The 27,229-nt window shown below is 39.7% G+C and overlaps 1 protein-coding gene across 1 annotated transcript; it reads left to right on the top strand.

Annotated features, from left to right (window-relative positions):
- The first annotated feature begins 356 nt into the window (after nt 1–356).
- myom1b (myomesin 1b) lies at nt 357–26,863 on the top strand. Its single transcript, XM_078281297.1, has 38 exons — nt 357–508; nt 1,456–1,569; nt 2,382–2,516; nt 2,641–2,815; nt 3,998–4,155; nt 4,313–4,405; nt 5,573–5,661; nt 6,242–6,283; nt 7,907–8,068; nt 8,878–9,039; nt 10,480–10,621; nt 11,176–11,375; nt 11,828–11,881; nt 11,982–12,106; nt 12,189–12,372; nt 12,465–12,639; nt 12,727–12,848; nt 15,184–15,597; nt 17,030–17,226; nt 17,330–17,456; nt 18,471–18,655; nt 18,745–18,859; nt 18,948–19,104; nt 19,193–19,299; nt 19,403–19,447; nt 19,536–19,672; nt 19,778–19,922; nt 20,615–20,674; nt 21,139–21,206; nt 21,305–21,418; nt 22,322–22,409; nt 22,497–22,535; nt 22,623–22,728; nt 23,008–23,171; nt 23,416–23,452; nt 23,667–23,689; nt 24,479–24,534; nt 25,138–26,863. Exons 1-38 carry the CDS (start codon nt 357–359, stop codon nt 25,396–25,398), a joined length of 4,929 nt encoding a protein of 1,642 aa, XP_078137423.1. The 3' UTR covers nt 25,399–26,863.
- Nucleotides 26,864–27,229: the final 366 nt, after the last annotated feature.

The following is a 27,229-nucleotide window of genomic DNA, read 5'->3' as shown; positions in this document are numbered from 1 at the left end:
TTCCCTGTCATTTTCTTTTTTGATCAAGAAAATATACTTGTTGTTATTGTCATCATGGAGATACATACTTTCTCCATAATATTATACAGGTGATTAATTTAATCTTGAGAGCTAGATTAACAGTCCAAGTTAAACTATAAAGTACATGTTAAAGTAAATAAAAGCATGGCCAGCTTGTTGATGCAGCCAATTACTGATTTCAACAAAAGTCTGTAACGTTTAAAATTAAGTGAAAGTCAAGATGAACCTACAGTATAATATAATAGTCAATCCACCTGCTCTTGAAGACTAACCACACAGACAAACAGATCAAAAAACTCAGAAACCCTGGGCTCATACCAGGAGCGGCCTGCAGCATGTCTGGATCTATGCCATTCTACCAGAAGCACCATCGCCACTATGACCGTGGCTACAGAAGCAGGGAGACAGAGTCTAAACTGAGCCAGTACCAGACCAGCAGCAGGTATACTGCTGGCAGCAGCACCTCAGCCATCAGCACAAGTAGGGGGTAAGGAAGAGGAAAAGGATCATACCTTCATCAAACCACTTCTTTCTCACAGGGAAGCTCCCCTTAACACCATCACCCAACCCAACTGATCAAGTTCACCTCCATCACCCTTGTTGGATCACTTCCCTGTCACTGTCCTGGGATAATCTTTCCTGCTTTGCTGCCATATTGACACCAAAGTAACCATCCTTCCCTCATCTGAATTCTCTTTTATCAACCCTCACATACACACACACCTGAGGCTAATTGCTCCTTACTGGTTGAAAACAGCTCAGGATCATGCATGAAGCTTTTTTTGCATGAAGGCTGAGAGATGCCCTGTTTGCCTTTGTGCATGCTGAAAAAAATCTAACCTGTAACACACGTATTCCTAAATAACTAAAATAGTTATGGGAAATAACCTTTTCTGGTTTTTGTCTAGTTTTTGCTGCATTCAGAGCAACACCCCTTTGTTGGATAAGCTGTAAGGAAATGCACTGTTATGTAATGGCTGAGTTATGGTATATGGCATAGACTGAAATAGAATCTTGACCTTTGCATACCAGGATGGAGGGAAAGTAGCAAGTGACAGTTTGTCAGTCTATCTTTAAAACCTGGTAGCATTTACATTTGTTATTATATTGTGGAAACGTAGTTGCCTACCTTTATTTGCAATAGACACAAGTTGCTGTTCATCAGTGGTTGTTTTTGTTTCCCTGATTTGTGCAGTCCCAGTTGAATGCATTGGTCAACTGTCCAGTGTTTCTAGTAGAGAATGGGTTAAATGAGGCTTTGTCAGTGTATGTGTCTATTGTTAAATGTTTGAGTAGTACATTAATAAAGGAACACTAATTTTGCAAGGAAAGAGTAAAAGAGTTGTGAAAAATTAACAAAAACTGCAACAAAAATAAAAATGATGGTAGTGTCCAGTAGTTTGGTTTTATAACTCATTCTCCAAACTCTTGTAGAAATGTGCTTTTCATTCTTATTTTACAAATAACAAAACACCCAGTTTATGGCAATCCTATCTTTTACAGTTTCTGGCAGATCTTTAAATACACTAGCCTGGAGAGTGTGAACAGGTCAGAGGGCTTAGGTTTTAATAACACCATCTGATCTTGGCCTTTACACTCATGTGGCTGGGCAGCCCACCAGCCACCAAATCTGTGATGAGGAGAGGAAGATTATGATGTGATGATAAGTTAACAGTCAGTGTGGTTGCAATAATGTTGTTATGGCAAAGATACTGCATTTATGTAGACATGAACATTGGAATTTGTTATATGAAATAACCTTTGCTGGATATCAGTAATGAAACCGAAGCTCTCCATGTTATAATCTGTTTTAATGGGAGTTGTTGCAGCCTTGATCCTGGAAATTTAAGAGAGAGTAGATAATCAGAGTTAGGTGGACAGTGACTCAGATAGATATAGGAAATGTAAGGGCAGTTGCCCTGTCCCCCTTCTTGCCTCCTCCTCCTTATCAGGTTCTTGTTATCTCATACCTTTAGCTCCCACCACAACTCTCCGATAGCTGCAGATAGTGTTGCCACAGACAAACTGTGTGGTGTTCTTCGATTACTCCTCTTGTCATCTCTTCCCTAAATTTATTTTAAGAAAGCACGTAGAGTGAGATAATTAATAATTAGATTAGGGTCTGTTAAGGATTGAATAATTACATGGTGCTCATATTGTCATATCAGATGGCTTTTGTTGATTGTGAAAATGCAATTATTGTGGAGGTGTAAACATAATCAAAACTAAACTACCTACACTACTTTCCCACTGAAACTTCATCTACAACTCATCTACCCTGGCTTCATCCCCACATGTTGATGTTATGTTATTAGTTGAACTGGCTGGTTGAGTGCCTGATGGTATTCTATATGTCCCAGACTTAAAGTGTCTTCACATTCTGGGCTGGAGGCGAGCCGACTGAGCCCTGTACCCAAGAGAGCCAAGCCAACTTACTTGGCTGTGGATAAAGAGAACCAAATCATCGGCTATGTAGTGCCTATCTTCAGGGGCAGGTAATGAGCTCTTCACTGTATGAAACTAGAACTTCCAGAATGTTTTACAACAAAAGTTATTTCAGTTTTAATGGTGTGCCTTACTCCTCACATCCATCCCTGGCTCTGCTCTACAAACTCCTAGTCAAGAGTTTGTTACAGGATTTTCGAATACAGAGGAAGCAAGGGTGAGGGACACTGCTTCATACATGGCCCGCAGGGATTTGTTCACCAGTGGCCTGGAGATGGAGAGGTCAGAGCAGATCTCCAGGAGGGAGACCATGCGCGAGTCAGCGGAACGCATCTCTCTGAACAAAAGGGTCAGTGGGGGAATTCTACATGTATCTCTTTTGAGGTCATACAGGAGGCCATCTGTGTGTGTACAACTGTGTATTCCTTTTACATCACAGAACATCGGTGACATTATTATGACACTGTCATATGGTATCAGTGTCCAGTTTAGTCCTTAGGGTTTGTTCTGATGTGTCTTTGCAAACCAGTAACCTTCATGACATCACTGATTGGCTTTTCAATCTTTTACATCACTGTAGACAAGACGTCACAGACTGGCTTTTGTTACTTGTGACATCGCAGCAGACAATCTCAGTCATGACATTACAGGTTGACTTCTCTTACTTGTCAACTCACACACACCTAAGGATAGGCTCTACTGCAGTATGGTCAGGGTGACATTGTTTTTAGTCTGTGCTGAGGTGTTTGGGTTCATGATTTAGAAGCACATGTGTACACGGTGCCAGTAATATCTTTGTTTGCATTGAAGGTTACAGAAAGCCTGTATTTTGGTAAACACCTAAACTTAACTACTCCAGCATAAGTTAAATACTCCTTGGAAATGAAGATATCCTCAGAGTTGGGATTGCACTACATGAAACTACACTGTGGTTAAATCGTACTGCAAATTGCACCGCTTCATCCTAATTCTCTTTGATCAAGATTCATTAAATGCTTCTACATAAGTCATCAAAATCTCCTGAAACTTCTTCAAGTCTCCCAATTTTGGCTCTCAAAAATTCTAAGACATCCCTGGGTGATTATGTGAAGTAGTAGCCGGCCATTCATTAAGCATCATAATTCATAATCACAGTCTGTCTCCACTCATAGCCGTTCTGCTGCGTGACAAATTCCTCAGGAGATCATGTTTCTTGAGACACAGGGAAGCAGTGTCCCAACGGTGTTGTCATATTATGTGTTGAGTTACTGGATGCACAACGAGACAGGCTCCTTGACACCTCTACTATTCATAGGACATGAACAACACACACTCACACTCATAACACGTGTCACGTTCATGCATGTGTAAAACAAATAAAGATATGTTGGGATCTTGCTTAATTTGTGTTTGTAAAAGCTTGGTTTTTGCCTCAACCATGCATTGTGAATTCCTGGTGAAATGATGGGGATTTTCTTTTTTTAAACCTTATGGTTGGCAAAGGTACAATTGTCCTGAGTGATTTAATGCTTAAGTACTGTTCTGTTTGTAGATCTATGAACACGGGGAACACTTTAAGCGCATAAACGAAGACAGCCTGATGCACGCCCCAGAGTTTGTGATTAAACCACGGTCCCACACTGTGTGGGAGAAGCAGTGTGTGCGGCTGCATTGCACTGTCAGTGGCTGGCCCGACCCACGGGTCGTTTGGTAGGTCACAGACATACATCACCTATAACATAATCTCTAATATTTCCTTTCTGTTCCCTCAACATCCTGCTTATTCCTTTATTATTTTCATCTTTTTCAAGTGTTTTCTGTTTCCTCTGGTCTGTCCTTTGTCATGTATTCTGCCTCCCATTTCAAGGTACAAAAACAATGTGGCAATTGACCCGATTGGCAATGCTGGGAAGTATAAACTTGAGAGCAGATACAGCGTGCACTCACTGGAGATTAACAGGTAGGTGTAGCTTCTCCTTTCCACAGTTCTCAAAATAAAGTATTCTCCACTGAAACATCTTGTTTCATGGCTTCACAGGCTTTATCCAGAAATATTGCAGTTCTCAGGCCCTATCACTTGAGTTTAACGCAGGCAATATGATTATTTACCTTGCTAACAGACCATAGACTGTAGAAAAGCATGGAATGGAAGTAATGTCAATAATATCTCCCATTGTATTTCTGAAGAGACAATTTTGAAGTTTACATTTGGGTTAACTGTTATCAGCCATCTTTGGCACTTAACTTAGCTCCACTTCGATACAATGGACAGGGTACGTAGTTAACATTCATGTAACTGCCCCAGAGTTCAAGCACAGTCTTTAAAAATACGTTTATGTTTTACAGGAAAAGAAAGGAGAGATATTTATATAAAAATAGTCAAAAATGATTATTTTTTTACACTTACATATACAGTAGCATATAACGAGAGATTAATTCATAATTTATACAATTATTTAAACGGACAATTATTCAAAATACCAACACGCAGTAGAATGAGTGAATTAAGTGGTTAATTTGGACTGTTTAAATATAACCAGTCAAATAATTTTTATACAGCACCTTACTTTAGCATTGGCTTCACCTTTCAGTCATGATTGTACCCAGTGGAAAAGAACCAAAGCTTCCGTCTTTATGTGTGTCATGGCCATGTTGATATATGCCTTTGACCCTTCATAACTTGTCCAAACAGACAGACTGTGAGCCGGAGAAGAGCCACACTATTTCCCATGCTTCCACAGATAACAAAGAGCCTGTCTAAACATAGCTAAGACCATTTCACCATTTCAACGAGCAGCCAAAACTCACAAAGAGGAATTTACAGTATGAGATTATCTTTATGACGTGTTAGTGGAATATGTCGGCTCGACTCAGCTGTAGATACTTTTGTGTACAGCGACCCAAACCACCTGGTGCACATGACATCACCAGCGGTGTCTAGTTATTGCCCGAGTATTCCTGGCCAGGAGTTATGGAAGGCTTTACAGTCGGGGCTCACATAGTTGGTATTATTTACATGGTTGATGAGGGCTGAGGTTGAGGTGGGGGAAGGGCACTGTACAAGTTAATCCTTAAAACAGAATGTGCGAATCATGGACATTTATCATCTGATGCTCTCCTCTTTCAGATGTGATTTTGATGACACAGCGCAGTATCATGTCTCTGCCATGAACTCCAAGGGAGAGCTGTCTGCATATGCCTCTGTCGTTGTTAAAAGTGGGTTTCACCAAGTGAAGTCTTAGAAACATCACACCCCAATGCTCTCGACACAAACAAGCTCTCAAAACTGTTTTGTATTATTTTAAATCACAAGAAAAACAAAGTACAGCTCAATATAAGTCAGTAATACTATCAGTGTATAAAGTTTCTAAATTATTCTTTATTACTTTTCAATATCTTGGCCAATATTACTTTATTTTACAAAATTGATCTTACTTTTTTGTTATTCTATAGGCACTGGTGTTAGCATAAATCCGTATACACTTTACATTAATTTCTTTACTGTTTTATTCTTATGTTGCTGAAGTTTTTAAACAATCTCTGGCACAATAATTTTATTCAGGATTAATAAAGTTCTATCTTATCTTAAATGTAGCTTTAAAGGTTTTCTTGTTAATAGCTTCTGTAAAACTGTAATAGGTCTCAAACACAGGAACCAAATGTAATTTAAGTTGTAAGTGCCATTATGATTAGAGACCCACTATGTGAAAAGTGATTTCTCATATGATTTTGATATCTTCTCAGTATAATACTGTTAACACTATGTGTGTGCTGTAATTGCTGCTATTCTCTATAGGGTTCAAAGGGGAAATTGATGAGTCCCTGCCATCCCCCAGACGTAAGTGTGAATTTACTGTGTATTTGTTTTTATTTTCGATTGTGCTGTACTGTGGAATTTAAAGCTGCATATATTCACTTATGGCCATCAGGGGGCAGATGAAGAAGCTGAAAGACACAGCCTTGATTTTTTTCTAATTAAGTTGTTACGGCTCATGTGTTAGAAAACGGTTGCTTATTTACACATCCAGCAGACGCTGGGCAACATTAGCACTCATTGGAGCTATGTTTTTAGTCACCTAAAGATTATAAGTCACTCTCCTTACGGCTCTGTTTTGGTCTCTTGAGAAAAATATTTGTGTCTTCAGCTGCAAGATGTTCGATTCTCTTCACCAGCTTGCTAATTTTGTCTGCCTGCTATGTGGTGCTGTGCCTGTGCCGTACAGCTGAGACTATTTGCTGAAAACATCTGCCCTCTGTTCCTGGAAGCAATGTTAATGAGAGCAATGAGACTAGACAGCAAATATTGTGGCAAAACAAAACAATGAACTACAATTGTGTAATAATGCTCTGTTGGTTTGTGGCTGATTTCACATAGCATGTAGTCATTTGATTCAAAGTTAAAATAATGCAGCTTTAATGTTAGCATTATGCATTTATCCCAAAAATAATTCAATATTATTAACATTATCATGCTAACTGCTCAAACATGACTGACTGCAGTGATGAGTGCAATGTGTTGGGTTGGGGGCTGTTAAGACAGGTGGGTGCTACTGCACTAACAACTTTTCTGTTTCCTTGATGCTACGGCGACAATGCAGGGGCCAGTACTGAAGGTAACAGGGTCACTGGAATCTGGTTTGAAAACATTTTGGTGAACTTAATGTTTTCACTGACTACATGTCCATGCATGACTCCTCTTGTCTGTGTAGAGTTCACTGTATTCTCCTGAAGTAGTTCATATGGAAAAATCTACAGATTTTTCAGCATTTCTGGGTTGAAAACAATGTTGAAAGTATGCAACCTTGTAAGCTTATGTTCTCGTTAGGTAGAAGGACTGTGCTGCTGTGAGAAGATGCATCTGCATAAAATTAGAGTACATGTTGTTGTCATTTGATAATAATAGAGCCTAAGTAGGCCTACAATGTATTGGGAAAAGTAGCAAACTGTTAGTTAGAAGCATGTCTTTTTATTTTAGAGATCATTATTTAAACATACAGTACATACTGTATATATATTTTTAAATCTGTAAATGATCACAATAATTGTATTTTCAACTATCAACAACTAAAATCACTGGATATTAAGTTTATTTTTAATTTTCATGTGTCTGCTGTGCTTCACTGTTTAATGCATGATAAGTTGCAATATTTCCCCCACTTCTTTTTGTGAGCACTGTACTGCAGTTTCAGAGTAACTCTTTTGGTCTGTATTTGTTTGTTGTCCTTTATTCTTACACACGTGATACATGTTCTCTTCTCCACCTTCTTCTGTCTGGCTGAAAAGTTTTGATCCAGCTTATCGTTTTTTTGTGGATATGATTATTGATGTGGTAATGTTCTGTCTATTTTACAGTGCAGTGTTTTGTTCTTCCATTTGATTTGAACACTCTTTTTACTTGTTATGCGTGTCTGCACAATAATGCCAGTTGGAGTTCTGATTCTGTTTCATGCTTTGTCTGTAGATGGCCCAGTGTCTGAGTATGGCATCAACTTCCAGACTCACATTGTTGATAAATTTGGTGTGTCGTTTGGAAGAGAGGGTGAGACCATGAGTCTGGGATGTACGGTCATCATTTACCCTACCCTGCACCTCTACCAGCCAGAGGTCCAGTGGTACAGAGACGGTAAGCAGATGACGCCAAACTGTGGATTATTGCAGATTTAGCCGCTCCAAACCAATGCCTGTATCACTATCACTGGGATAAGACTTCAACAGTGGTGGAAGAAGTACTCTGATCTTTTACTTAAGTAAAAGTATCAATACCAGAGTGTAAAGATACTCTCTTACAAGTCCTACATTCAAAATGTTACTTAAAAGTATTGGCATAAAAATATACTCATTGTACCAAACGTAGAAGTGCTCATACAGAATGGCCCATTTCAGAATGACATGTATTGTTAGTGGATTATAATTATTGATGAATTAATGTGTTCATCACTCTAATGTTGCAGCAGGTAAAGATGGAGCTAATTTGAATCTCTTTATATGCTGGTCAGCTGGTGAATTTTTTAAATAATAATACATCATAATATATTTGTTGATTATATTTTATATTATTAATCTGAATCTGCAGTCACTAAAGGTTTAAAATAAATATAGTGGAGTAAAAAGTACAATATTTGCCTCTGAATTATAGTGAAATTTAAAGTAGCAGAAAATGGAAATACTCAAGTAAAATTCCTACCTCAAAATAGTGCAGTACTTGACTAAATGTACTTAGTTACTTTCCACTACTAGATTTTAAATTAATTATTTATCTGATCTGAATACATCACATGTATTATTTTGGTTGGGACAATAACTAAAAGTATGAAATGAGTAGTTATTTTGTAAGATTCCCGGTGCATGTGTCTGCTTGGTATATTATTTTATAAAGAAGGATTAGATTAGTAATGCATGTTACTGAGCCACCCTCCATCTTTTTTCCCCCAGATGTTCTGCTGTCTCCTTCTAAATGGAACCACATGCACTGGAGTGGAGATCGAGCCACGCTGACACTCACACACCTCAACAAAGAGGACGAGGGGCTGTACACCTTGCGTGTCACCACCAAGTCTGGATATGAAACCTACTCCGCCTACGTCTTTGTCAAAGGTGGGTGCGCCTTCCCTAACTTGTCATTAAAAAGCTAGATGACTCTCAGCTGCTCACTAGACAATGGATTATAATCTAGTTTGTGTAAAGATGGCTGCTGCTGCTGTATGTAAAATATCTAATTTGGGAGATTACGGTCCCAAATCCATCCAGATCCAATGTTGCTTCCAAGCCTGAGGCTCCTTCAGAGGTCCCAAAGCTTTGACTCCTTACTGATTATCGATTAAACCTCAATCAAGCCTGTTCTAACACCTCACTTCATGCACATTAGGAAAAAGTTATCAAGCCTTTAATTCTGTAAAATGTTACGTATCTAAGATGTCTCCTACCTCCTTCCTACCATCCTAGTCAACACACGCTAAATGAAACCTGATTCCCCCCAGCTTTGTTTTCATCAAGTATGTCATGAGATCATGGTCAAAGGCAACAGCATGTCCTCTGGCACCTGATGACAACACCACATCTAATAGTCAGTGTTTGAATGTGAGTGACTGGTTTTAAATAGGATATATCTAATAGAGATAACAATAGAGTTCCAAGTCCCCAGCATCTGTTTGAATGCAGTGGAAAAAGTGGTCAGTGAAGCCTATCTTTGCTGCCTTCAGAGACAATCTGACCTTTAAAGCTTCAGCTTCTACACATAGACCCTGTTGTTGACTGTTATAGCTCAGGGTCGCCCAGTAAAGAAGAGGTTAGGTGCAGTCTCCTAAGAGCCTGGCTGCAGTCAGGCTATTCTCAGAGAGTTCAGCTATTGAATGAGTCTGGCTGTGAGCGCGCAGATAGATACTGTAAATATCTGCTTCAAGGAGAAACAATAGGCTGCCCTGTTTCCTTACTGCTTTTTGTGGCTCTCTTTGTAAGAAAACACACTATCTGGTTATAACTATCTTCTCTTTATGTATCTCTCAGTATGCTGTTATAATAGACCGATCATTATAAAGTTGCTTAATTAAAAAAATCCTCTTTTGTAACTTTTTGACCTGTTACATTTTTTAAAAGTATCATTTTGTTGACGGTTTATTGTTGTATCATGCAGGCTGCATATGTACATGTACCCAATAATGATATGCCCTTACTTCATGATGCAACTCTTGGTGGCTTAGCTTTACCCCTTATGTTTCTTTAAGAGTCACCTCTCTTATCCCCTTTCACTCTGGGGGCGGGCTGCAGCTAATTCTGTCCTCCTGCCACTGATTGCTCTCGGTTCTCTTGTGTTTGACTTGATGACCAGAAACATTCCAGGCTTCATACCCTGCAGTTACACAGTTCCGCACAGGGCACAGCTCACTTTCAAATCACCAGCTACAGTAGAATCCATTCATTATAGACAAATCTTTGACTTAAAGGTAAATAAATATAAAAAAAAAAAACAAGAGTATGTAAGACAAAAGAGAGTATGCATACTGGCAATCCTGATGGTGTTGTTACTGTTTGTGTTAGATGCTGATGCTGAGGTTGAAAGAGCTCCCGGTGCCCCTCTGGATGTGCGCTGTCTGGATGCCAACAAGGATTACATTATTGTCACCTGGAAGCAGCCAGCTGTCGATGGTGGCGACTCCATCCTGGGCTACTTTGTGGACAGGTCAGGCAATATGTCGCTGCTAAAAATGTCTGTCAGTTATCTCACAGCAGTGGTCATCTGGATCAAAACCCTAAAATAGTTAAGGGAATGGGAGAATCACAGTTTTAAAATACAGTAATGGTCTGTGACATGGTTGGTGATTTGACACTCCATAGTAGGTACTAAATTCCATGAAAACGTCACACAGCACACATGAAGCAGCTACATTGGTTTGCTTTAAAAACTAAAACTGGATATATACCACAGAAATCAGTACCAACTACAGAACTTCTTATCAATAACAATAAAAAATAAAATAAAAAAAATACAGAAGAAAAGATTAAAGTGCTATTTAAAACCAGGTCAGGTGTGAAAATAGAGTAATACCAAGATCACTGCTCATCATTAAAACTATTCCTAAAATAAAAACAAAAGCAAGAATGTCACTGACTTGATATTTTAAAATCAAACAGCTGCACTAAATCATCTGCACACATTATCCTACAATTGTAATTACTTGGAAGCATTTGAATAAAAACTTAAGTATACTAACAATTATTGTAAAATGTGTACAGATGTGAGGTTGGAACCACCCACTGGATCCAGTGCAATGACACTCCGGTTAAGTTTGCCCGTTTCCCCGTCACTGGCCTGGTGGAGGGCCGTTCCTATTTGTTCCGTGTGCGTGCCATCAACAAGAGCGGCATGAGCCGCCCGTCCCGAGTCTCTGAGCCAGTGGCTGCCATGGACCCATCAGACCGCGCCCGCATGAGAGGTACTGCAGCTTTTACTGTATGTCTGATCACAGCCTACCAGTCACCTATCCACATTTAAAGACCTTTATTAACGCAGGAAAGTAAAAAATAGTAGAATGAGAGTAATAGCAATGTATTTCTTGACAGATACATTGATATCGGCACATAAACAGTGATTCAATTTATACTTTTTTAAATTATAATGTATTCATTTTTAAATGTAATTTTTTTACAGAATGTTTTCTATGGAACAGGTGTTTTTTTTATTGTTTTAATAAAGGCATTTCCACTACTACTACCTAACATAAAATTCTGCTCAGAAACACAAATAATTTGAAAATGGACCAATTCAAAAATTTTAGAATATAAATATAATAATAATAAAAATGTAGAAATGTTAAAACCTAAAACAAAAACTCCTGATTCACATCAGATTCATAACGTTTCATGATGATCATCTACTTGCTGTCAGGTACATCTGCTCCCTGGACTGGCCAAATCATTGTCACAGAGGAGGAGCCTGCAGGTAGGACATTTTATACAACACAATGAGGCCACATTTGATCATTTACCTGCTGCACTGCTGCTGTGTTCAGGCACCTCATTCTTTATCTTTTGACCATCAGAGGGCGTTGTTCCTGGCAGACCTCTTGAGCTGCAGGTAACAGAGGCAACCAAGAACTATGTGGTGCTGAGCTGGAACCCACCTGGAGAGAAAGGCCTCGAGGGTGTCATGTACTATGTGGAAAAGGTAAATTATTTGTCAGCATTTTCTTACATGTTACCTGTGAAAGGAAAAATCCACACTAACACCTTGTATCCTTGTTTGTCAGTGTGTTTCGGGCACAGACAGCTGGCAGAGGGTGAACACAGAGATCCCAGTCAAGTCTCCTCGCTTTGCGCTGTTCGATCTCGCCGAGGGGAAATCCTACAGCTTCCGCGTCCGATGCTGCAACTCTGCCGGTGTCGGCGAGCCATCTGACCCAACGGAGGCCATCACTGTTGGCGACAAGCTTGGTCAGAAAACACACATACATGTATCTTAACAGCAGCAATGTTACATTCTCAGTTAATTTGACCCAAAACATGTTAAACGTTCTGGTCCACAGATATCCCATCTGCCCCAAGCAAAGTTGTTCCTACCAGAAACACAGACACATCAGTGGTTGTGTCTTGGGTAGCGTCCAGTGAGGCCAAAGAGTTGGTGGGCTACTACATTGAGGGGAGCATTGAGGGCAGCAATGTGTGGGAGCCATGCAACAACAAGCCTGTAAAGGCTACCAGGTAAAATGAATCCGCTTTCTTTTTAACCAAGGTTTATATATCGTCCACTTATTTTATATAAATGCATTGCCCCTATCATTTCTGCAGGTTCATCTGCCATGGTCTGATGACGGGAGAGAAGTACATGTTCAGGGTGAGGGCAGTAAACGCAGCAGGGCTCAGCCAGTTCTCCCCGGAGTCTGAGGCTGTGGAGGTGAAGGCTGCTATAGGTGAGTAAAACTGAGGGTTCACATCTTAATACAAAAAGCTAATGCAGGAGTTAGAGGACACTGAGACTTATAGATTATTATTGTATATTCAGATGTGTGGCTAAAAGGAAAAATGTAAAAAAAAAAAAACTTTATTAGTAATGTTTAAAAATCAGCAGTTGGTGTTGTAGTTTTCATTTCTGAATTAATGTAGCTATTAATTAGAGTATTTTTTTTATAACGTCCTTAACACAGACAATTATGTTAGGATATATTATGTTAGAAAATGTATATGATATTTAATTTCTCATAAGAAATAATTACGCTATCTTTGTAAAGGTAATTTTACTGAAAAAAATGAAGAGCTTCTCCCTAGACTATTTTATACTGACTTTTAATAATCAAAGGGCAACAGCTAAATTAGAAAAAATACAATCTACTGAATTTTAGTGTATATAAAAGACACCTTAGTTCAAAAGCTATTCTGGGAAATGTAGGAAACCAGAGCCTGAAATCTAAAGTAGAGGTAGGTGAGGCAGGTTTAGGGGAGCTCACTAAAAAGAGGAAATGTCACCACAAGATGACTCCTGAAATGCATGAACACCAAAGAATGAAGATTGGTTTGAATATTGGCCCTAAGGGTGGAATTGTCCTTTAAAGTTTGTCTACATTTTTAAGGGAAAAACCTACAAAAGACATGCAAGAATTGGCATTTTAACATGATGTTGTCTTTTGAGACATGTCTTCAGTTTTATATATCATCAGCATCTACACTCCAACACTTTCTCCACTGTGGTTCCACCCTGTCACCCTGTCACATTATGCTGCACTGTTATGTGCCCCCACCTACCCACCACCCTGTCCAGCCACATCCACCCTCCCTCCTCCTTCTCCCTGCACAGCCTGAGGCGGGGTCAGGACTTGTAGACTTCCTCTAATTTGGGTCAGTGCGATCCAATTCAGTGGTCGTTACAAACCAGCCCAATGTCACACACCACCACCCCCCATTTCCCTCTCCTTTCCTGGGCACAAGGCGTGTCGGCAACCCCACATGGTGCTAAAGGTACCAACACACACACCTCTCCCACTCCATCGGTACCCATCCAACTGCACTGAGTTTCTCTGTCTTAACCTCAAAACAGCTAACCTGGCAGTGGAATTGCTCTGTTGGATAGCCAACCGAATTCTAATGCATAGACTATGAATTATTTATGGAATTAGTTTGGTTAAAATACTCACAGTCCCATGATACTTTGTGTTCATCTCACACACACATTGATGCCAGATTAGCCTTCTTTTCTTTTTCTTCTTCTTCCTGCACTTATTCTCAGCTACAGAAAAAATGAGTTTTGAGGCTTCCTATATATGTGTCACATGAACCAAAAAAAAAAAAAGGTTCCTACTGTATATCTGAGTTGTTTCAATTCAATTCAAAATTCTAAACATTAAACATGATCTCTATTTTATTAGTTTAAAATCATTAAAGAAATAACTTAGTATCTTTACGAGATACGATTCCACTGAAAGTCAATAAATGATAATATTGAATTGGAGCACATACTGTGTAAACCAGACCAATCCTGCTGCTGTGATAATTGTCAGAGTCACTCTTTCTGATCTCCTGCATGTGTTCCCTAAAGTCTCTCTGCATTATAACCAGCATAACATTCAGCCTTTGGATGTCTGACATTCAATGGCCAGCTTTGTTTTGAGTGGCATGCTCTGTTTTCCCTTGTGAAACACACTCACTTAATGTACAATCAGTAAAAATGCCAGTGTGTTTCTCTGCAGGCAGACGTATTGGACATATTGGTACATACTCATTTCTACTTTGTTTAATTACAAAGAATGGAATGGGCTGTACTATTCTACTATCTCTATTACAAAAGCCTAATCTACTGTACATTTAAATAGAAGAAAGGCTACAGCTCATATATCATTCAATCTCAACACACCAATTATTTCATCTTTTCAGTGGAAGTGGAAGAGGTGATGGCCATCCATTGGCATTGTTACGAAAGTACAGTGTTGTTTCATAGAGGGTTGGTGCAAAGCCTGCACATCCACAGTCATTGCATTTCTACTTCACTCGCCTGCATGCTCTCATAATCCCAAATGAAGACTACTCACCTCCTCAAACGGATGTCACTTGTTGGTCATCTTGTCTTCATTTTTCACTTCCAGTCAGATGAGGACATTTTACTGTATTTGATAGGCTGATGTACTGTTTCTGCTCATCTTCTCTTTGCTCTCTGGATGTTGTGTGATTGAGAGGAGCTGTGACTTGTGAACCGATCTGTTGCCTGTTTAAAAAAATAAAAAAAACTCTTCTGCTTTTCTCTGCTAACTCCTGTAGGGGGCGGCATCCCTCATGGTGTGTTGCCGGAGATGGGGCCGGGGGGTAACGCTGGCCAACTAACCGAGCACAGGCCACGCTGGACGGGCACGCATGAAACTGTCCAGTCCCTCCCTGACACTACGCAAAAGCGCAGTAAAGCTCAGGCTGACACTGAAGCCAGGCAGGGGGCCGGGGCAGCTAGCTCGGCCCTCACACAGCCCGACCCTGTGGATAGTAAACGCAAAGGGGGCAAGAGTGGCAGTGTGTCCTGGGCCCCTGACCTGGCAAAAGATCTTGTGTCAGTGTCTGTGTCAGACTCAGTTTCTGAATCACTAACTGACATAGCCACAGCTACACACTTAGACTCAGTCACTGCAGAGGTTCAGGATCAGGCTGTAGAGACAGCGAATGAGTCTGATGCCCAGCAGGCATGTAAGTTATCTGTAGATGCTTCTGCTAATCGGGAGACAGCGACGCCCAGGAGAGAGTTGGCAGGTGAGCACCGGTCACAGATGGAAATCTTTTCGTCAACTCCACACAAAAAAAAAAAAAAACATTTCCCCCGACTTAGAATCCATGAAACTATTCTACCCTGACTTAGAGATTTCCCATCTGCAAGGTTCTACTTGTACATTCACATGCTTTTGACATAATAATCAATAAACAGTGGGTGAAGTTCTCTACTGGTATTCTTCTCTTTAAGGTAAGTAAATCAACACCAAACTTTAACTCAACACAGTCACGCTTATTAATGGTTTTACTGGCCACCACTTTCCCACAACCTCCTCTCTGGGTGGCTCGACATCAGTCACCTGGCACCTCAGGACCTGCCATTACATTGAGTACCCAGAGCTCTTTAACACACACATACACACACAGACAATTAATGGCAGGAGCAAGCTAATCACACCCTGTACTTGAAAAGTGGGTCATCCAACCAACACAAGAGCAGGACACTTGTGACCTGAGACCCTTTTGGTAGCGCACTGTGTATTGTGTGTATGTTCACCTCTTTGACACTTTGACCAATTTCTCACCCCTAAATAGGGGACAGTATCAAGTTGACGTGACTATTTGTGTACGACAGGCCAATTTATTATCGCCATGTTACATGGTCCTGCTTTTAGAAACCCTTAGCTCACAGTTATTCCTTCTTTCATGTCCCAGAAATCACTGCGTCCTTTGCTGGAATTTTCCTACCTATATAACTAGCCTATTTTACCCATTCTAATAGTATAAAAAATAATGTGACATTTGGGGAAATATGCATATGTGTTATGTGTTTCTTGGCAAGTTTAAAAATGTTAAAAACTGAAGTGTAAAAGTGATGGAAAAAATGGAGTTTTACAGGGGCTTATGTGTCTGACCTGTTTTTACCGGGCGCATGACTTCCTGGCCTGTCTGGTTTTCACACTTCGGTTTTTGCATGAATTAAACAAACAAGATACAACATGCTAATTAGTGAGCTTTAGTCAATTACCTTTTTGGACAGAGTCAGGCTACCTGTTTCCCCCTGTTTCAAGTATTTATGCTAAGCTAAGCTAACCTAACCATCTTCTGGCTTTTACACAATCGAGTGGTGACTTCAGTGATGCTTGGGCCATGGCAGAAAGTGAGTTGTAATGCAGCCAATAACTGCTGTAACTAGAAAAATAAATCAGTAACGGGACACTGAAGCTCAACATCAACAATAAACTTTTTACAAGAATTTCAAAGATCAAGGATTATAAATAAATTAGGAGATGCAAAAATAAGTTTGGGAATTAAAAGTATCAACTCATTGTAGTGCTTCAGTTTCCCATTACAACACCGTGTTCCCCTAGTGAGGCATTATGGTGTTAATTTGTGTTTTATGTCATCTCAGCCTCTCCTGCTCCACCTTATGGCATCACTGTCCTGGAGTGTGTGTGTGACTCCATGGTGCTGGCCTGGAAACAGCCAACCTTCATTGGCGGTGCTGACATCACTGGCTACTTTGTGGATTACCGTGAGGTCACTGATGGCGTGCCGGGGAAGTGGCACGAGGCCAACATCAAGGCTATCAGCGATAGGGCCTACAGGGTGAGTTATTCAATTTAACAACCCAAATACAGGGTTCAGTTGATTAGATTTTAAAGGACAATTCCATAAGTAAGGTTTTGTCTTCATGTCCCTTTGTCTCCAGGTGTCTGACCTAAAGGAGAACAGGAAGTACCAGTTCCAGGTGCGCGCAGCCAACATGGCAGGTGTCGGCATCCCTTCACTGCCCAGTAACACCTTCCTGTGCGAGGAGTGGACCATCGCCGTGCCAGGTTGGTTAGACGTCCTATTTAACCAAGAGCATGTTTTTATGAACTCTTTTTAGAACATCAACAGAACAAAAATGTTTTTGTCACAGATATATCTTCATGTCCTCACCTCCTTAAAATTGATCACACAATCCACATGTAACTATAATACAAATATTATATTTAAGTACTTTATAGAAAACATACAAAGTACTTTAATGTTAAATTGAAAGTTTCAATCACAGGCGGGACAAAGGTTTTTCACATCATGCTATTATGTCCCAAGTAAGATAAGATAATATAATGTGTAATGCATATGTATAGTATATTTGTATTTGTCCCAATGGGAAAATGTGTTTTGGACTCTGCACTGCACTTTAAATCAAGCAGCATAAAAATAAATACATGTCCCAAGTCAAGGTCTAAAGTCCTTAACTTTGCGTTTCAAGTCCTGAACGCAGCTTTTCCTCTTGCTTACACTGTGATTGGCTGCCGATGATTGAAAGGACATCAATTATCAGTAAAAGAAAAAGATAATTTGCGGCACACCTATAAAACATATACATCATTTGTAAGCTTTGGGCCAGTTATTCCAAGTCAAAAGACCAAAGCCCATTTGCACATATTTCTTTGACTTTGTCAAGTCAAGTTTAAAGTCATCAGATTCTGGAAGTCTGATTTGAGTCCAATTAGAGGAATTGTGAAAAAGGACTTATCACATTATCCTGCTTTCTAAAAATGATCTAATTTCACAATGACATCATGACGGTTTATTACTAAAAGTCTATATAGCCTATGCGTCAACATCCTCACCTTTACCTGAAGCAGACAGTCTGATGTTAGACAGTCTTTGTCCACATTAAATCAAGGAAGAATATGGAACAAGAAAGCAGTGTGCAGACATTTTTCCATTTTACTGTGTATAATTGTTAACCCAATGCCTGTGAGGTATTTATGAACCCCTTTAACATTAGTAAAGCATATTTTAACCTAGTGATCAGCAGTTAGTTTTTAGCCGGTGTGTGTTTTGGACCACAGGACCTCCTCATGACCTGCAGGTAAGAGAGGTGCGAAGCGACTCTCTTGTGTTGCTATGGAAACCACCTGTGTACCAGGGCCGCGATCCGGTCAACGGATTCTACGTCGACATCAAGGAAGCGGACGCACCAGAGGAGGTGTGGAGAGGAGTCAACAACAAGGCTACGGAGAAGACGTTCATCAAGGTCGCCATCGTCCGGCTGAGCACTTCTTCTTCACTTACATGTGTGGCAGCAGCTGGTGTGTAATCTGATTATTTTCTTTCATTTGGCAGATTAAGAATCTGAAGGAAGGAGAGAGGTTTGTGTTCCGTGTGCGCGCTCAGAATAAAGCCGGTGTTGGAGAATGTTCAGACGTGACAGAGCCGGTCCCAGCTCTCACCAAACCAGGTAGGAAAAAAGCGTTTGATGGTGATGAACTGCTGGTGATGAGCTCATTATGTCAAGCTGTAAACACTATACCATCTCTGGGTTTCAGGCACCAAGGAGATAGTAGTCGATGTTAATGATGATGGCATCATCTCCCTGAACTATGAATTCTGTGACTTGACCCCCGACTCTAAATTTGTGTGGTCCAAGAATTACGAGGAAATCACAGACTCATCCCGCCTGACAATAGAGACCAAGGGAAACAAGTAAGATTACTTTTTAAGTTCTTTGATCAACACACTATCACTTAGTAGTCTTACTTATTATAACTACTATGCTGTGTTTACCCTGCAGATCCAAAGCCATTTTCAACACTCTTGAGGAGGAGGACATTGGCATTTACTCATGTCTTGTCACCCACACTGATGGTGCTTCATCCAGCTACACTCTCTCTGAGGAAGGTGGGTTACAAAGTCACACGTTTCAAGAAGTAAACGTAATAAAACAACTTCAGTTTTTTGCTTTTTATCCTATTTATGAGTCTCTTTTTCATATCTTTGTCAGAGTTGAAAAGGCTGCTGGAGGTCAGTCATGACCACAAATTCCCCAGTAAGTGTAATCACAGCTGTTTTCTTTTTATGTATGTCATGGACTGGACTGTTTCTTTGAGGTGGCTCTCACTCTATCTTCAAACTAGTTATTCCCCTGAAGTCAGAGTTGGCTGTGGAGCTGCTGGAGAAGGGTAAGGTTCGCTTTTGGCTGCAGGCGGACAAGATTTCAGCTAACGGCAAAGTCGATTACGTCTTCAACGAAAAGCCTCTCTCTCAGGGGGAGGTCAGTGAACAGTTTGTATTCACAATATATCTTAGAGTTTTGTTTTTTGTGTGATTTTTGTGTGTAGGTGAGAACAGTTTTAAGAGTGCTGTCTTTGTTTTGTAGAAATACAAGATGAACTTTGACAAGAACACTGGCGTGATTGAGATGATCATGGAGAGTCTGACTCCGGCAGATGAGGGCACCTTCACCTTCCAGTTGCAGGATGGGAAAGCTACCAACCAGTCCAGCTTGGTACTGATAGGAGACGGTATGTTCAGTCAAACAATAAAATCCTGAAGATGATCATAATTACAAGTTCTATTAAGATGGAGTTCAGTGGTAGTTTTGTCTAGTTTCAATACTAAATAATATTTTACAGGCTAAAACTCATAGAGAATCATTGAATACTTACTTTTTGGCATAGAAATATAAATTAGTGGTGCAAGAAATCAGTTGTTGGCAGCTTCAGTTTAAACATATTATTATACCAGTAGTATTATTACGATTTACAGGCCACTGAGTTCAGTAAGCTCAGCTCATCACGCAATAACCAATCTGTCTTTTCAGTTTATTATAACCAAGTTGAAACAATTATCCTATTCCAATCATTATTTTGTCAGAGCATTGTGATAAAAGACCTGCAAACACTTCTGTTCATATGAGTGAAAATGTTTAACGTTTAATGTAAAATTATCTAAAATATGTTTATTTTAAAAAGCGCTTCCCTTAATGCAAATAAAAAATTGGGCTACTCATTTGATGATTGGGCCGGTTCAAGGCTCTGATTGGGCGACTATTTGTCAGTCCAATGGCAATACTGATCCCAAAATACTGGTACATTCATGTTATCACATAATTAAACAGCAACCAAACATGTATCACATGTTATGATATCATGGATAGATGAAGTGTTGTTTTGAGCCATAAAATGTTAACATTGTAAACTCTTTTTATTTGCAGTGTTCAAGGAGCTGCAGAAGGAATCAGAGTTTCAGAAGAAAGAATGGGTCAGAAAGCAAGGTGGGACACTCACTGCAGCCCTAAATACTCACGTGTTTATTGCTGCATACTCATGTATTACTCATGTATTTAGACCTGCAACTAATGATTATCATTATTGATTAATCTAGTGATTATTGTCTTGAAACAATTAGTTGTGTTGTCTATAACACGTTAGAAAACAACAACAAAAAGAGCCTGAGTTGACATCTTTTAATGCCTTGTTTTGTCCGTTGCAAAGATAGGAAAGAGAAAAGCAGAAAAATCCTCACACTGGAGAAGTTGGAACCAGAAAATATTTGGCATTTTAGCTTAAACATGGACTTAAACAATTAACTGATTATGAAAATATTTGCAGATTAATTTCCTGTTGATCAATTAATCAATCAAATAATTGACTAAACATTTCAGCTCTACTTGAGTCACTGTTGAACTACATTTACATGATGTGATTTCCATTTTTGTAACTGTCATGTTTGTTCCAGGTCCTCACTTTATCGAGTATTTGGGTTACGAGGTGACACCAGAGTGCTGCGTTATACTGAAATGCAAGGTGAGAAGAACTGTAAAGGGTTTTAATGCTGCTTTCTTTTTAAAGAAATACTTTGAGTGTTCATTTTAATCACATCCTTCTGTTGTGATGCATTTCAGGTCGGCAACATGAAGAAGGAGACCTCTGCGCATTGGTACAAAGACGGACGCGAGATCAAATCAGACGAGCATCTCGGCTTCACTGAGGGAGTGCTGAAACTGGAAATTGCTCAGGTAAGAATATGAGAAAGGAAAGCTGTGTGAAGTGTAAATGTATGTACATATACTGTATCTACATGTATATTTATGTACTGTATAATTGTCAATTCATTTGCATATATAAATGTTAACGGCGGAATCCTTGCACAGCTCTGTTCATGTCTACATTTCAAAAAATATATGGATCCTCCACATTTTATGGGATTCTTTCCTTTCAATGTTGGTCCACAAGAATCTGGTCTTTGAGTAAGTTGGAATAAAAAGAATCATCAAAAGGGAGTTGTTAAAACTTTTTTTTTTAACTAATTACACTAAAATGTTTTATTATAACAACCAGCATTACTTGTCTTTAATTTTTTTTTTTACATATCATATTTTAATGACTAACTATACAATTAAATGAATTCATTCCATTATTACTTTCTTTCTCTAACTGTTCTGTCTTCTTCTACTCTGTTTTCATTCAACCCTCTTTTCCATTCTACACCTCACAACTCATTGCCATCCCACTGTGTCGTTTCTAAAAGTCTGTCCCAGTGTCATTCAGTAACATGACATCCTTCCAGCTGGTCTAACATAAACGTGATGTCACATGTGTCCATTTCAGCGCGACTCCCCTGCAGACACAGCAGACTATGCCGACGACCTAATCTGGAGAAGACTAAAAGTGTGGAACAGTTATCTGTTGTCGTCACGGGCCAACGGCCACTTCTGGTTTTGCCGTTCTGCCTGAGAATGCTTTATTTATTCATGTTTGTTTGTTTGTCTGTTGGCTTTTTTGCTTTTGCGTCATATACGTGTTTTCTGCAGCACCCATAGCAGAAGAGAAACGCTTGCCTTTTCAGATTAATACAAATCATATTCTTTGTTCGGTGTTGTTTTTACGACTGAATTTGACGTTCCTGCTCTCTCCGTCAGATTTCCAAGAAGGACGCTGGCGTGTATGAGGTCGTTCTGAAGGATGACAGAGGAAAGGACACTTCTACATTGAATTTGACGGATCAAGGTAACCTTTTGAGAGTCACATACCGAGATAACCAATCATGACTGTAGCAAATGTATCACTTAGGATGATGATTTGTTTTTCTTTAAGGTTTCAAGGACTTGATGAATGAAGTTTTCAGTTTCATCGGTAAGAAGAGAAACATTTTGTCCATATATTGGTGCTTGATTCATTTACATTTTCAGTTTGACCCGAAAATAAATATTTGACTTGCAGCCAATTCCTCCACTGCACTGAAGATCACAAGCACAGATCAGGGCATCCGCCTCTACACCTTTGTCAGCTACTACAACGATTTACTCCAAGTGACATGGCACTACAAGTACGTTCTGAGGCTACATTGCTATCTGTGCAAGCATGTGTGTATTTGTTGTTCACATGATTTAGTTACAGCAACTCTAAGCAATGCAATTAAGATGATTTATTTAAGAAAGATGATCCCTTTAAAAAAATATTTGCACTTTTAATTACACCTGAGAGTAAATTGGTTAGTTCTAGTACTTTCTGTATATTTGTGCCCTTTTTATAAGAGTAACATATTTCAGTGCTTTGTCCACCTGTAGTCTTATCATGTTTCTGTGTTTCCACGTCTGGGATTCAGGGATTCAGCCATTGCCTTCTCTGACCGTATAAAGAGTGGTGTGGTGGGAGAGCAGCTGTGGCTGCAGATCACAGAGCCCACAGAGAAAGACATGGGCAAATATGCCATTGAGTTCAACGATGGAAAAGGTGGCCTGAGAAGGACCGTTGAGCTGTCTGGTCAAGGTGAGACCATCATCATCAGCATATTTGAATCTTCTCTCTTAGCCACATTGATTGTATGTTTAGGTTAATGTTGTTCGTTTTACTGTTTCAGAGAACAATGTTTAAAATGTGTTTTTTAGGCATTAATGACTTCCAATAGACCTTCCCTCTTATACTTCTTTTTTTTTTAATTAGATTTCTTGTTTTGAATTTAGTGTATCCTACCCAAGCCTTCATATTCCAAAAACCTTTTTTTGTTTTGCAGCATTTGACGATGCTTTTGCAGAATTCCAGAGACTCAAGTAAGTTACTGACTACTCGATCATGTTACTGGCTTTACAGTATGTAGCTGCAATCACAGCATGCACATTTTGTCAATTTACAATTTCCAATGGTTGGAACTACATGAAGGTCTACGCATGCAGATTAAGCCTTAACTTTGACTTCTGATTCTGAGCACCTTTCATCTAATTTGTTGTTACCTTTTCTCTTTCTTTCTTTTTTTAACTTCATCAGAGCTGCTGCTATTGCAGAGAGAAGTAAGTGTTTTGTGTTTACAGTGGCTTTGTGTTTGTCAGTTTTTAGGCCTGGATGAGGTAACTGTTGAATCATCAAGAAGACCTGTCCTTCATGTATTGCTTAGAATACTGTATAATGGAGTTTCAAATGCTACAACTTGGATTTTAACTCAAAGACCACATAACCCTTAGTCTTTCCACATAATACTTACAGTCCTGTAAAAAATAAGATTCAACTGATCACGTTTAAAGAAAGAAATTATCCAGAATATATATATTAGTTTAAAGCTATAGTGCGCAACTATTTTGTATCAATGAACGTCGGTTATATTCGTCATGGCAGCCATTGCCAAATGAGTTGAGACAATGCTAATTAAGCCTATCAGCTCCACAAAACTTTCTCTGTGTTTCTCCATAAGGCTATGTTTACAAAATGGTGTCGTCCGGTGACTTTCACACGCAGCAGCTCGTGGGATGTGTTTTACGTCACTGCTGAGAAAGAACAACAGCAGCGTTCAGCTATGGAGACGAAGAGAACATAAAAATGACAAGATAATTACCTCTTCTGAAGAGTCCATCATGTTTTTGTAATCCCCCGTGTTAGCAAATGTGTGGAGGAGGGGTGGGGGTGCGATCACCGAAGGCTTGCGTCATGTGGATGCCTCGACAGTGTTGTTGTCATCACTCAGAATTCCCCATGGGGGCGACAGAAACTACGCACTATAGCTTTAACATGTAGCTAACATGGTCGTTTACTTTTGATTACCATAGAAATATATTTGTTGTAATTATTTAAGTTGTTTCTTTCAGGTCGTGCTCGAGTAGCAGGAGGCCTGCCTGATGTGGTCACTATACAGGAGGGCAAGGTAAACTGTTTCAGCTGATATTATGTGGCCTGTACCTTAATGGCAGTTATAGAGAGACTGACTCTATGTGCCTGAACATAGTCTATATCCACAACGTTCCACTACGGGATTGCTCCATTGCCGCTGGAAATTCCGCCGGATGTCACTCTTTACGGCTGGATGACCGTTACCTTCCGTTTTCTTTGTGTTGGAATTTTAAACTCCAGTGGATTTCTGAGGACTATGGTTAACTGCTCCTCAGATCTCTGCAGGGTAAATCCAGACAGCTAGCTAGACTATCTGTCCAATCTGAGTTTTCTGTTGCACGACTAAAACAACTTTTGAACGTACACGTTCCACCAAAACAAGTTCCCTCTCGAGGCTATTTTGCAGCGGCATGGTGGCTCTGTTCGACACTTTACGCCGCACATGACGATTGTGATTGGTTTAAAGTAATTCCAATAAACCAGAGCACCTTTTTCTCAGATCCCGGAATTCTGTGTGGACTAGCCAGACCCTCCTCCACAGCGCTGTGGAGGACGGTCTGGCAAAGCGAGACTAGCCTGAACATACTGTATAATATTCTGGTTGTTTGGTGCATGTTATCCTCTTACCTCTTACCAGGCTCTCAATCTCACCTGCAACATTTCGGGCGACCCTGTGCCAGAGGTCACATGGCTGAAGAATGACAGGGAGATCACGTCCGACGACCACTGCATCCTCAAGTTTGCGTCAGGCAAGTTTGCCAGCTTCATCATCACCGGCGTGAACACGTCGGACTCGGGCAAGTACAGCATCCTGGTGAAGAACAAGTACGGCACAGAGAGCGGGGACTTCACCGTAAGTGTCTTCATCCCTGACGAGGCGGGCGGCAAGAAAAAATAAAAGCGGTCCAAATCTTGTCGTAAATATGTATAAATGAAAAACACTGGAAACAGTTCAAGGAAAGAAACAGGCTTGATGATGTGTTAGATGGTTTTGTGTAGACTATAAAAATAACTGTAGAGGTGCTGAATCTGAAATGAAATGTCAGTGTGAAATGAAAAAAGTTCAGAGAGAAATCCAGTGTGGTGAAATGTTGTGACTTAAAATCATAATAACATGTATTATGGTCCAATAATAACAAAACTCACATGTCTCTCAAAAATGTTACTGGTGCAGTTGTTTTGTTTTTGCTAGTGTAAAGTTGTGACATGTTGTGTTGATAGGATGCAACACTCAATCATAGGAAAAGAAATCATGAAGTTAAAATGTGAAATGTCTATTAAAAAGCCAAATGTTTTTACATGTTTTATCCCATTTGCTAATCCTGCATACTTTACTGCCAAGCAACAGTTTCAACAGCTTTTCTTTCAGGAAGCAATTTATTTTAGTTTATTATTTGATTATTATTGAAATATGAAAAGCATTTTGCAGGGACTTGAAACGTGCTTGAGATACAGAACGGAATAACAGTAATGAGTCATCTTCCCTTTTGTGCTATAATTGTTGCATGTAGGAAGTCGTGGTGCATTCATGTGCTGGTGGTAATCTAGAGCATGAGAGTTTTTAAATTCTGCTGTCAAGCTTTCTGCTTTCAATAATGGCGGCAGATTTACCGTCAAAATTCTGAGTCATTTTTGAAACAGTGTGTCCTGTATTTCAGACACAGGTAGACAAAAGCAGGCTTCTCATATTTTAGATTGTATCATCTGGTGGCTAGTTAGCTAACTTAGTTAATGTTAGCTCTGTGAGTTGGTTGCTCAATGAGTTGGAAACGCCGTCTCCGATTGACCTTTCATAAAAGGTTTGCGTCCTGTTTGTATTGTCAAACTGTATGTTTTCACTTTGAAAGTAACAAGAGAAACGGCTTTTAGGAGGATGATGTAACGTAAAAGTAACGCTATCTTCCCCAAATCTAACGAAAGAGCAGGACAGAGCCACTGACGTTACCCAAAACTTTGATAGGCTATAGCATCTAGGACTTGTGTAGAAATACTGCATACAAGGTTTTTTTTAACATAACCTGGACCCCAAAAACTGTTGCAAATGGGCTAAAACATGCATTGTGTCATTTCATCAGATTTTACATTTAGTCCTGTTTAATATTATTCATAATCATTTCAATGTTGTGATCATGACATCACTTCCATTGTTTCCCAGTCTGTAGTGAATACTGTATGTTTGCCCACTGCCCATTGTTATGAGATCCCCTTCACAGCCCTTCATTAATGATTATGATGCCTCCTTCATTATGATGATAACGATGGCACTGTAATGAAGACTGTTAGATCACTGTTCATTAACAGTGGTTATTGCATCACTTCTTATTCCTGTTTCTTGGTGACACTAATAAAAACGAGCATGTACTTCTCCACTTCCTCCTCTTCCTCTTCCTCTTTGAGTTGTCTCACTTTGGTTTGAACCCTCCACCCTTCACTATTCACTCTCTCATTTCAGTTGACTTCCCTTTTTCACTCCCAGTCACGATTTTTGTAGACTTGGACTGCCGAAGATCAACCACCAGCATGGAGACAACCCCTCTCTTTACTGTAACCATCATGGGCTTGATTGATGATGCTCTGGAAATTAAAATGAATAAATAAATAATCAACTTTAGATGAGCACAAACAAAGCAAACAAAAGCTCACCTGATTGGAATTGAGAGAAAACTAATGCGGTTTCCCCTTGTTGTCTGGTCACCAGCATCCAACAGTACCATACTGTAGAAAGTACA

Source organism: Sander vitreus, chromosome 22 (genome assembly GCF_031162955.1).
Source record: "Sander vitreus isolate 19-12246 chromosome 22, sanVit1, whole genome shotgun sequence".
NCBI lineage: Eukaryota > Metazoa > Chordata > Actinopteri > Perciformes > Percidae > Sander > Sander vitreus.
The sequence above is the reverse complement of the archived record's forward strand: the minus strand, read 5'-3'. Positions and strand labels throughout refer to the sequence as shown.

Coding starts and splice junctions, on each gene's coding strand:
- myom1b (XM_078281297.1), top strand. CDS start 357: ATGTCTGGATCTATGCCATTCTACCAGAAGCACCATCGCCACTATGAC. Junction 2,816..3,997: donor GCATCTCTCTGAACAAAAGG/GTCAGTGGGGGA, acceptor TTCTGTTTGTAG/ATCTATGAACACGGGGAACA. Junction 8,069..8,877: donor GGTCCAGTGGTACAGAGACG/GTAAGCAGATGA, acceptor TTTTTCCCCCAG/ATGTTCTGCTGTCTCCTTCT.